Genomic DNA, 12,293 nt, shown 5'->3' with positions numbered 1-12,293 from the left:
CAACGGCAGCTTTAAGGTCTCCTCTCCTCAGTCTCACAAAGGATTATGGGATTTACATCCCTCACGGTTAATAAGATTCACACCCGTTTTAAAACACTAACCACGACTTGTCTATTTGGTTTTCTGTGTCTGCTGTGTCTGCTGTGTCTGTGTCTGCTTCATAAATGTCTGTATTGATCCAGATGTACAACAGGAGGCATACTTTACAAATATTTTTATTTAAATCACCAATACAATCCATAACATCAAATATTTTGAAGGAAATATTTCGACTGATCATTTTGGTAGCTTAAGGACGACAATGTTGCTCTACAAGTAAGTAAAACCCTTCTCTGATAATTTATCATTTTTTAAATCAGTGAGGCTCTACATCACACACTAAATGGGCATCCCTCCTCCTGTTTGTCTGTGTGAGTGTTAGTTAAAGAATCAAAAAGAGAGCGAATAAGAGCATTTGTCAACTTCGCCCAACTTCGATTGTGTCTCTCCACTGCTCTAGTCAGATTTTGACGTCCAGCCTCTGCCTGGGACTTTATCTGTGTCTGGGCGTCTAGCCGTCTGTCTGTGTGGGGCTGTAGATCAGGCTGTGGTCGTACCCGACTGCAGTAACATGGCAATGAGGAAGCATCTCCTCCAGCAGGATGGCGACCAGCCCAGGGTTCTGGAGCCTGGGGAGGGAGGACACGTTCAGCCGTCGCAGACCCCTGATACACAAGAGGAAGAGAAGGGATGTTTGTATCAATTTGTGACGTTATGGAGTCCATTGACCCCTATATATACACACATATACAAATATATTTAAGGCAAGTGCCATGAGGAAATGCATGGACATTTTAGTGATGCCGTCTCTTTCTCAATTAATCTTCCCATGATTCCTTGTGTTCTCTCCTCACCTTCTTCTCAAAACGCATCCTTCAATCCATTTTAAGGACGAAGCAAGGAGATAGTCTTTTCTCGGTTCCTCACGTACTAATTGATAAAACACCTCTGTTTTTGTCATTTCCTCCCGTGTTGGTCAGTGTACCTCAGCTTCTGCAGTGCAGCCAGGCCCCCCACAGAGATTCGGGGACAGTTCGAAATGTCCAGCTCCTCCAGGGTGTCCTGGAAGATATAGAGGCGGGACAGGAACCAGTCATCCACCTCAGCGCAGCCACTCACAGAGAGAGTACGCAGCCCCCTCTGTTTCACTGAGAAAGAGACGAGAGAAAAAGGAGTTACATTTTACAGCATTGAGCAGTGGTTCCCAACCTTTTCCATTTTGGGGACCACCAAATCACTGCCGAAAGTTTGAGGAACACCATCCGCAGAGTCGCAAAACTTTTTAACAAAACCCTGGCGGTCAAATTTAGAATACATTTGATCAGTGACTAACAGATTAAAGGCCTATTCTTATTTTTTATAACAATATGCATTGTGAAAAATAATGTAAAATAGCATATAATACCATTAATAGTGCCAACTGTTATTTAATGTTGAAAAAAAATCATTTAAAAAACCCTGCGGAAAACAGGTTGAAAACCACTGGCACAGAGTACATACATAATAATACATACCAACCACAATGCTAAGTTATCCATTAATATTTAGGAAGGGTAACTTGCAATGTGAAATAAATACAAATCCCCCCCCCCCCCCCAGACATGAATAAAGTGGTATGTACCGAGGTTTTCCAGGCCTGTGTAGTTAATGAGCGTGTTGCCGACATCCACTTCCTCTATGGAGGTGTCCCGGTGGTTCATGAAGTCCCAACTGAACTTCCCTCTTCTGTCTGATCGGAACCACTCTGACTGCCCTGCAAACCTGGAGGGTCAAATGACTAGTCATCACTAACAAGTGAATTACACAGTGATCAGCAAATACAACAAAAAAACATTAAAATACAACAACAAAAAACTGAAAGCACATCAATATTCACCAGCACGTCAAAAAGGGGGCATGCACAGGCGGTTATGGGCAGCCCAAGATGGCGGAACAGTTACCTGAATCCTCCCTTCAGGCTAAGGATGTAATAAGCAGCTGCAATGTTGTCCCCATAGTTTTGCTGGGTGTAACCATAGAAACTGTGAAGGGAAAGAGACAGTGGTTGGGCTGAGAGCAATGTTTATGGAGTTGGGACAGCCTGTTCCAATTCACTCCCTACACATTCACCTTAGCCTATAACCCTTCATTGCATGAAGATCTAAAAGGGTCTGGATAGCATAAGCAGTGTTGGAGCGTCCACCATTTTGCTTACCAACGCATTGAAGAGTAAAGGCCAAGGAGAGGGACTGATTTGGGACCAGATGATAACCTACACGTTCATTTTAGACCGTGGCGTGCTGATAGAAATGCATGTAGCTAGAATAAATCGGTGCGTTTTCCTGTTACACATACAAATTCTTCTGTCGTAGACCTCGGTTCTTGAACCAGGAGCTCCAGCTGAGGAGAGTCTCAATGTCATGGAAACGCTGGCTCAGGAAGAGGAGGAGCCTGGACTGTTTTGAGGGCGGAGCCACAGGGCTAGAGCTCCAGTAACGCGACGCGGCGGCCAAGAGGGTCACCTGCCTACAGCTTCGCCGCATCAACTGACAAGACAGATACACAGAACATGGACAGTGAGAAAGGAGAGAGGCAAATGCAAAGGAGGGGAAAATCTACTTGCCATGCTAATATGCGGTAACTATAAACCCAGGAGTTGTGAGGAGTGCTTTAGTTTGCACCTCCACTCTTGTCCATGTGTGATGTTGCATAGTTTGGGTTTTGACTTCATATACCAGTTCATCACTCCTGTTCTTGGAGGGCCCCCATGTATGTGTAGACTTTTGCACTCCAACTGTTGATTTGATTAGTTCGTTACTTTTCAGCTCTCAACGGGCCACACTGCTCTTGCCCCCCAGGAGTACCAAACATATCACTTGATCCACAAAAGTATATCACATCCACTTTATTGATTATCTAGAAAAATGTGATAGGTAGCACCTTTTTAAAAGGTCCACCACTGATTTGTCTTTTACTCTATAAAACAACATTTGAGCAGGCAGAGGTGAGAAGACAATATACCTGGAGTCATAGCTATGTGCCATGTGTTGAGCCAGAGCGCCTGGTGGTGGTTGTCCTTGCTTTAACCTGCTATTTGTAATTCTGCTAAAATATGTATGCTCATTGTACTTATGTATGCATTTTATCATGTAGGTGTTGCAGAATATTTCCTGTCACAAAAATATTAGTATAGAAAATATTGCACTGAGACATCACTAACGTTATCGCGATACTCTCACCGTTATGTGATCCCTCCACCTTTTTTGTTATAGCGTGTATATTCTGGACGCTGAACCCAGAGATTACATACAACTTCAAAATATAGGCTACACTAATGCAAAACACCGGTTTTAATTGGTATTTATTAGCGTTAGCGACGTGAGAAGCGAAGGATATTCTTACCATCAAGGGAGCAGCCATGTTGTTAACGTACTACCGGCAGTGGTTTGGGACAATCTTAGCGCTTTTGCGTTCTATTTACCTTGTAGATATCTCTCAAAACGCAGGGGGGCGCTCGAAGAAGTCTCACAAAATGGAAAGTACCCGAAAAAAATAATGAAGCGCAACATAGGTGATTTCACCAAATTATACACTGTACAACCTTTGCATTCAAGAAGCTACTGTAATTTTACGCCAAGGTATGTCGTTTAGGCCTTTCCATAATAAATTAAGATTTATACTCCATCATCACAGTTGTTGTTTGGCAATAGCACTAGACATTGTGTGAATCTGTTTCTTCTTTACCCTTTACTGTCAATGTCGGCTAACTAGACCACAGCCAAAATAACTTGGAGAATAACAGTAGGCTAAGCTATTATTAACTGTCTGAGAGCAGGTCAGTCTTTCTAGATTCATTTTAGGACCTGGAAATTGGTGGATCGGTTAATCATTTGGGGGTGCAGGACTGCAGGTGGTGTGTTGAGTGAATGATTTGATAAAGTATGACTGGGGAATACAGGCAACATGGAGAATTGAGAGTTGTACTAACTGAAAGAGAGTGATAGAATAGCCTAAGTAAGAATGTAAAAGTGAGGCCACATCTCCCCTGTCTCATTCCAATCCATTTATTCCACAATCCCATTCTCCCAATGGCTTCTCCCTCATCTCCCATCATCTACATTTCCACATACGTTGCAGGTATAGGAGAAAAACAGGTCTGACAGATGTGCAGACGGCTCGATACATGGAAGAAAAACAAACATCCCCTTTGTCTCTCCTTGTCTCTTCTCCCAGGGTCCACTGGGGCAGCGCCAGACCAACAGACGGCTCTCACCTGCTGTCACTGGTAACTAGCAAATAAGTTTAGCCTCGCTGATGATTTACTCCAGTCCTAATATTGATTTTTTCTCTCTCTCTCTTTTCTCTCTCTCTCTCTCTCTCTCTCTCTCTCTCTCTCTCTCTCTCTCTCTCTCTCTCTCGAGAGAGAGAGAGAGAGAGAGAGAGATGGGAGGTGGAGGATAATGGTATTACTTCACTATTGGGGGTATACATAAGGCATTCATAATACCTTCATGAAACCATGAACCCTTATAGTATCTTTCATAACAATCTTCATATTCAAAACCCCTTGTGAATGTTGTTGAATAATGTGTCGTGAAGGTTGTTATGAATGATACAGCAACACTCGTAATGTTGTTATGACTGGTTTCATGAATGTGTAATGTGTCCCCCCCCCCGTATAAAGTAAGGTATTACCCAGATGACTTAGAAAAGCATCAGATTCACTGAGAGACAAGGCAGTGTCCATTGAATGTGATCTGAAGCTCATCATGGAGGATAATGTGTGAATGGTTTACTAATAAATTAATTCATGAATAGATGGTTGGGTTGATGGAATGGAACTACTTTAGCAGATGGCCCAGGAGGATGTTGTTACTGGTTTTGGTTTTTCCATTTATGTTTTGAGGTTAGACTTTAGCATGTATAGCTTGTTAGCACATATGGCGCACCGATTGGTGTCACCTCATTAGTCAGTATGTGTTACACCTGTGCTGGTTGCTGTCTGCTGGCACATGTGATATTTAAGAGTGCTGGCTGAGTGCTGTCTGCTGGCACAGGTGAAATTTAAGAGTGCTGGCTGAGTGCTGTCTGCTGGCCCAGGTGATATTAAAGAGTGATGGCTGAGTGCTGTCTGCTGGCCCAGGTGATATTAAAGAGTGATGGCTGAGTGCTGTCTGCTGGCCCAGGTGATATTAAAGAGTGATGGCTGAGTGCTCCAGTTGTCTTGAGAGATGTGTAGGGTCAACACCTTTAGTTAGTGCTCCCTATTTGATTTCTAGAAGAAAAAAAATATTTGTCTGATTTCCCTGATTTTGTTTTCCTGTCTTTAAGTTTGGTGTGTTTTTAAAATGTTATTTGCCTCAAATTTAGCTGCCGCTCATGGTGGTTGTCTTTTAAGTTCCAGTTGTTGTTGCAAGTCAACTTTCAGTGGACACCCCCATGAGTGTCTTTCAGAACCCCTCCTAAAAAACCCACCTGTTTCGTTTTGGTTGTTGTCAGGGACACTGTTAGTTCCCCCTTCTGTTTAAGCAACGTTTTGGGTTTCTTGCTGGGGAACGTAACAAGGTGGTATAGAGAGTATAGACCTCAGGGAGTAGTCTAGTCTCTGTGAATGTCTGGACATATCTACAGACTATAGAGAGACGGTGTAGAGCCCTCAACTTCAAATCTGGACCTCGAAGCGTTTCACTGCTTTTTTACATTCATCCTCTCAAATATGGGATTGATTTAGAGCTGGGACACTAGGTGTATGCAATGAATGATCAGGTAGAACAAAAAAAACAGCAGTAGTCCTGACCGCATAGGGTAAGATTTTAACACCCCTGGTGTTGACACTCTTCAGTGTTCACTCACAGTTTGTCTATGGTGTGTGTAGTGTATTCAAGGTTAAAAAAAACAAGGAAAAAAAATACATCTGACTTGACTTGCAACAAAAGAATGTATCAACCCCTACACAAATGTCCATTGTTTATAATACACACAATAATTCACATTTACTGATGCTGAAAGATAATTGTCCTGCTGTGAGAAACTGTTCAAATTAAGATCCTACACCTGTAGTACATCACAAACTATGTTGCCATTAATATCCCTTAATGGTGTTATTTTGTGATGCAATTTCAAATTAATATGAATGTGTACAACATCAAAGGCATTTCCCATAGAAATTCAGCCAGCTCTACTGTTAAAGACATTCTCCAGTAGCTTGTATACTTTTGAGTCAGTAGTTCTGAAAGTAGGGCTCACGAGCCAAAAGTGTTCCCCGAAAAGGGCATAATGCGTCACATTTGTGCAGATATGTGCACCACGTTGTTGCGCTCTCTCCCTCTCTCTCTCTCTCTCTCTCTCTGCTGTGTCCACTGAGCCGTTGAGCCCGCCCTGCAACCTCATTCGATAGCGCTGGGCAGGCCTCTTGCTAGCTGTCACTCAAATGCGAGGGGCTGAAGCTCATTGGCTAGAACTCAAATTGCTAGGGGGCTGGCCCACGTGGGGAGAATGTAGGGAAAATAGATTTCTAAATGGCTGCCCGTGAGGTGTATTCTTTTAAACCTCCCATAAGGTCACAGGGAGACTGTACATGTAAATCACAGCTTGAAAGATTGATAGCGCGTGTCCTTCAGTACCGACTGGCCACATAGAGGGGATAGGATTCACACTGTACATGATGCAGTACACACACACAAACAATAAGTCTGCTTGTTTCTCAGTGTGTTAGATGGTATTTATGCTGCTGACGCATAAATAGCCCATGATGTTGATGTGTGCAGATAGTCACTGCAACGTGTGTTGCCAAGGATACCAGGAGAAGTTCTTTAGATTTTGGCCCAGTGCCAACTGTTAATGCTTTTTTTTCTCTTTAATTGGTTTGGACTGTATTTTCAACTTGCGTCTATAGTTAGCGTTATCCCACAGGTGATGACGCTGCCGAGGGTAGCTTCACCTTTAAAAGGCCTAAACAACGAGCAATTATCTGGTTGGCTGGGTCTCCAAAGTCCCTCTCAGCATGTCTGCTGTTACTCTGACAGTTGATTAAATAGAACCAACTCTTATCAAGTTGGTTTTGTCGTCCATAGCAGAGTTGGGGTTTATTTTGTTTTCAATTCAGTCTATTAAAAGAGTGAATAGAAATGAAATGAATGACGCGGAAATTGGCCATAGCAGACACGCACACACACCTAGTCCTACAATTGTCTTGTGCAGTTAACGGTTTCAATTCCGTACAAATAAGATGTGTCGGTATCTCATACGGAGTGCTCAGTCCCACAGTTCTGTATACTAGTGCCGCTACCTCGGCTTGGTGTCTTGCTGAACCCACGCTACTCTCGAGATTGGAGCTGACAGCTGCAATTACCACAGTGAGGCATGCTAATGATTGCACGATGCTGAGCCAGTCTACCGTTTAACTCAATGAAATGACTTCATTAACTCCACAGCTGTCTGCCACTCAAAATGGCCAACTGTAGCTTGTTGCACAAAAACAGCAAAACACTGTAGACTCCACTATAATTGAATAGTCTCCATAAGAACACTTCACGGTTGAATTTGTGAAAGGGAATGAAACTGCACGCCATCCAGTTTTGCAGATCTGCACACACACACACACACACACACACACACACACACACACACACACACACACACACACACACACACACACACACACACACACACACACACACCACTTAAAAACCCACCATCTGAATTCTTCTGATGTGCGGCCCTGAGTGCTGAGTGCGAACTGTAGTGAGAGCAAGGTTAGAGATACAACTCCACAGGGACAGCACAGCAGAGACACTAACTCTGTAGATACAAGTTCCCTCGAGCCCATAACTCCTCTCTGATCATCCAGGCCGTCTCTGAGCGAGACGAGATGTCAGGGATTCCCCTAGGGAACTGTTTGAAAGTAGCGTTACACAGCATAGCGCTGGATGAATAATGCATTGGAGATAAGAGGCTACTTGGTGCTATGATATGGATATAGATGATTGTGTGATGCTACGGTTTATGGATCTGCACGTTTAAGCGTCCGTCATGCCCGTTGTGTGTGTAAAAGGTTCAGTGACTTCTGACACCGATAAAGCTTTGTTCCAGTTGATACTAAAGGGGATCAGAGTCTAAGTGGTATCAAGTGGTTTGGTTGGTGTGGTTTCATGCTTTCAGTTTAGTTTATTTGACTTTGCTAAAACAAAGAAACAGAGCTTTTAATTGCTTAATTTACACAAAGGCATTATTTACATTACTGCTATTAAAGGTCCTCAATGATGTCACCATTGCACTTGATTCTAAGTGGCCAAAGCTTTTGATACGATAGACCATTCCATTCTTGTGGGCCGGCTAAGGAGTATTGGTGTCTCTGAGGGGTCTGGTCTGGTTTGCTAACTACCTCTCACAAAGAGTGCCTGTCACCAAGGCTGTACCCCAAGGCTCGATCCTCGGCCCCACGCTTTTCTCAATTTACATCAACAACATAGCTCAGGCAGTAGGAAGCTCTCTCATACATTTATATGCAGATGATACAGTGTTATACTTATGGCCCTACCCCGGATTTTGTGTTAAATGCTCTACAACAAAGCTTTCTTAGTGTCCAACAAGCTTTCTCTACCCTTAACCTTGTTCTGAACACCTCCAAAACAAAGGTCATGTGGTTTAGTAAGAAGAATGCCCCTCTTCCCACAGGTGTTATTACTACCTCTGAGGGTTTAGAGCTTGAGGTAGTCTGGACAAGTACTTGGGAGTATGGCTAGATGGTACACTGTCCTTCTCTCAGCACATACAGTGCCTTGCGAAAGTATTCGGCCCCCTTGAACTTTGCGACCTTTTGCCACATTTCAGGCTTCAAACATAAAGATATAAAACTGTATTTTTTTGTGAAGAATCAACAACAAGTGGGACACAATCATGAAGTGGAACGACATTTATTGGATATTTCAAACTTTTTTAACAAATCAAAAACTGAAAAATTGGGCGTGCAAAATTATTCAGCCCCTTTACTTTCCGTGCAGCAAACTCTCTCCAGAAGTTCAGTGAGGATCTCTGAATGATCCAATGTTGACCTAAATGACTAATGATGATACATACAATCCACCTGTGTGTAATCAAGTCTCCGTATAAATGCACCTGCACTGTGATAGTCTCAGAGGTCCGTCAAAAGCGCAGAGAGCATCATGAAGAACAAGGAACACACCAGGCAGGTCCGAGATACTGTTGTGAAGAAGTTTAAAGCCGGATTTGGATACAAAAATATTTCCCAAGCTTTAAACATCCCAAGGAGCACTGTGCAAGCGATAATATTGAAATGGAAAGAGTATCAGACCACTGCAAATCTACCAAGACCTGGCCGTCCCTCTAAACTTTCAGCTCATACAAGGAGAAGACTGATCAGAGATGCAGCCAAGAGGCCCATGATCACTCTGGATGAACTGCAGAGATCTACAGCTGAGGTGGGAGACTCTGTCCATAGGACAACAATCAGTCGTATATTGCACAAATCTGGCCTTTATGGAAAATCTGGCCTTTATGTCCCATTCCTCTTTCTTTTTCACCTCCTTTCCCCACCTTCCCCAACGTGTAAATTCAGCATCACTGGGATATCGTTTTCTTTTCCTTTCTCCTCAGTCCCCCTCTATCTCAATACTCTGCTAGTCAGCAGGATCTATAATGCACCATGCTGCTTCTAGTGTGAAGTTGGCTGTGTGAAAACACTCTAATGCACACACACACACATACACACATCTTTATCTCTCTCTCTCTCGTACACACACAGACACACACCAAACGTGTATATAGCCAAGTTACTGTTACTGACTGTGTATTTATTATTACTTGTGTTATTATGTGTTATTACTTTTGTATTATTTCTCCATTTTCTTTCTCTCTGCATTGTTGGAAAAGGACCTGTATGTAAGCATCTCACTGTTGTTTACGAAGCATGTGACAAGTAAAATGTGATTTGATTTGACACACATATTTAGGCAGCAATACAAATGACACTGGCTAATAAAATACTTTATGACATATTAATGTTCTATCAGGGTATGCCAGGAGTCATCGTCAATCAAAAATGCTGTCTTCTCCTAGCTGATCATTGTTTTTGTACTGCCAAGAGAGGACTGGCTCCTCCTATGCTTAGTGAGCAATTTCACCAATCTGATCTGTCTATGCAAAGCGTCTTAGCTACAAACCCAATGGTTAAAGTGCATGCTTTGTTTTACGGAGTCAAATCCCATTTTCAAAGTCCCCTGGCTTTACTTATTGAAAAATAGTCAAAATGCCCATTTCTAATATCTTCATCTCTACGAGGCCTATATATCACAATATGGCATTGACCTGTTATGTGAGAGCAAGTGTCATACTATGGATTATGGATTTGTTGTATAAGCCTCCAGTCTGAACTCTCATTCACCCGTCCCTTGTTATTGGGCGGCCCTGTGCTCTCTCAGGTGATAAGCTGTTTAATGACTGTCTAATTACAGTAAGGTAGCGGAAAGGTCAGGCGATTAACAGCAGCCTCGTTAGGCCATCTTGACATCCTGCTACTGTCATCCACCCAGATATTACTGTCACGGGATGCATCCCAAGTGGCACCCTGTTCCAATGTAGCGTAGTGCACTGTAAAGGCCATAAGGTGCCATTTGGGATGCAGACACACTAACAGGAAGACAGGAGGATAGTCAGTGCCCCTGGCTGCAGACTGGCTGGCCTTTCTGAGGGGCCTTTCTGAGGGGCCATGGTGGTGAGGGGACAGACTGACAGATACAGCCTTCACTCACTTTCTTATCCATAGTTGTGAAAGTCAACCCATACCTCTGGTGCTCCCTGCCTTTCTCCACTCTCTATCTCTTCTCTCTCTGTTTTCTCTTCTCTTCTCTCTCTGCAGCTTATTGTCTCCCCCCCTCCTCGACTACTCATTAATTCACTCTGACACAACCATAATGTCCTTCCCTCCTTCCCGCCACCACCCTAGACAGCAGATATGTCCTCCACTCCTTCCCCCCCATCCTCCCATCTCTCTCTGTCCTCCATATCTGCTGTCAGGGGTGTACTCTGTCATGTTGAAGGGTCTTGGTTGAAATGTAATTAGCTTTACACATATTTCATAGCAATTCCTAATGAGAGTGGTAGGTTGATGTCATTAAATCACCAAGGATCGGACTAGAGAGTAGCCTAGTAGCCATCTCCTCCTCCTCCTCCTCCACTGTGAGATATGGATACCCAGTCACAGACTGGAAATAGACTGGGGTTAGGATCATTATCTTTCTATTAGAGAGGAAAGCAAAGACAATCTATTCTGATTTTCCAGAATGGGGCTAGCATCGAACCCGGGAAAGACAAGAATACATAAAACAAAAAACAAAAAATGTCTCAGAGGTCCGTCTTTGAGTACATCAGAAAGCACGTCCGTGTTTTAATGAAGCACGGCCCTCCGATGCTCCCCGTTGTTTCTGATGTGACTGACCTTCCCATTGATTTTGTAATGATGTTATCTGAAGCTGCTCTCGGCCAAAACCACTTTAAGTTTGCTTCGCTGTATTTTCAGTATTTCTCTCGTCCTTAGAAACAACCACTATATCAAGCCTTATGCGTTTTGGTGTGTGTGTGTGTGTGTGTGTGTGTGTGTGTGTGTGTGTGTGTGTGTGTGTGTGTGTGTGTGTGTGTGTGTGTGTATATGTGAGAGATAGATACTGTTATTGAAATTGACTGTACATACAAGGAAAATGTAGAAACCGAGCTTTTTCTTAATCCATTTATGATCCCTCTTGAAAAATGAAAACACTCTTGGAAAATCCTCAGAGTTTTACCATAACCTAATAAAGCCATTAGACAGACGATATATTCATGAAAGATTATGGTAATGAATACTATAACTGCATATTCAGCAATGGAAAAATGGAAAAGGCTATTTTAAGGTGAAAATGGCAGGATGTTCTGCTTCGCGTGAGTAGTCTTAGAGATAGGCACGTTAACAAAGAATGTCTATCAAATGCAGCATTTGGAATTTTGTTGTAATACATCAAATTGAAGCAGACCGTTCAACTATTCAAAAAATATGGATTTGTTTAATAATTTATGAGTGGGGGAGAATTATTCTGTGCTACCGTTAATGCATAGACGCGGATTTAGGTCCTGCATTTAAAATGATACAAAATCTATGGAGAATGTAACTACAGCCATTGTGTTGAATCATGGAACGCTGTATCGGGTCTGCTTGAGTAGTGCGTTTGACTCTGTGTGTCACATGTGCTCCCTCTTCGGCCTCTAGGTCACCAGGCTGCTCT

The 12,293-nt window shown here is 42.9% G+C and overlaps 1 protein-coding gene across 2 annotated transcripts; it reads right to left on the bottom strand.

The window, feature by feature from the left end:
* Positions 1-199: 199 nt before the first annotated feature.
* On the bottom strand, positions 200-3,523 carry si:ch1073-228b5.2 (uncharacterized protein LOC100331141 homolog). 2 transcript variants are annotated; one of them, XM_021582169.2, is made up of 6 exons: positions 3,421-3,523; positions 2,374-2,564; positions 1,980-2,060; positions 1,661-1,800; positions 1,025-1,187; positions 200-704 (listed from the first exon to the last, which is right to left on the bottom strand). In XM_021582169.2, exons 1-6 carry the CDS (start codon positions 3,436-3,438, stop codon positions 551-553), a joined length of 747 nt encoding a protein of 248 aa, XP_021437844.1. In that variant the 5' UTR covers positions 3,439-3,523; the 3' UTR covers positions 200-550. The 2 variants fall into 2 exon arrangements, with proteins under 2 accessions (XP_021437844.1, XP_021437845.1); XM_021582170.2 differs by lacking the exon at positions 3,421-3,523 and having other exon boundaries at positions 2,234-2,374.
* Positions 3,524-12,293: the final 8,770 nt, after the last annotated feature.

Source organism: Oncorhynchus mykiss, chromosome 24 (assembly GCF_013265735.2).
Source record: "Oncorhynchus mykiss isolate Arlee chromosome 24, USDA_OmykA_1.1, whole genome shotgun sequence".
NCBI lineage: Eukaryota > Metazoa > Chordata > Actinopteri > Salmoniformes > Salmonidae > Oncorhynchus > Oncorhynchus mykiss.
This window is presented reverse-complemented; position numbering and strand designations above follow the sequence as displayed.

Coding starts and splice junctions, on each gene's coding strand:
- si:ch1073-228b5.2 (XM_021582169.2), bottom strand. Junction 1,801..1,979: donor AGCCTGAAGGGAGGATTCAG/GTAACTGTTCCG, acceptor TTGACCCTCCAG/GTTTGCAGGGCAGTCAGAGT. Junction 705..1,024: donor GCTGCACTGCAGAAGCTGAG/GTACACTGACCA, acceptor CTTGTGTATCAG/GGGTCTGCGACGGCTGAACG.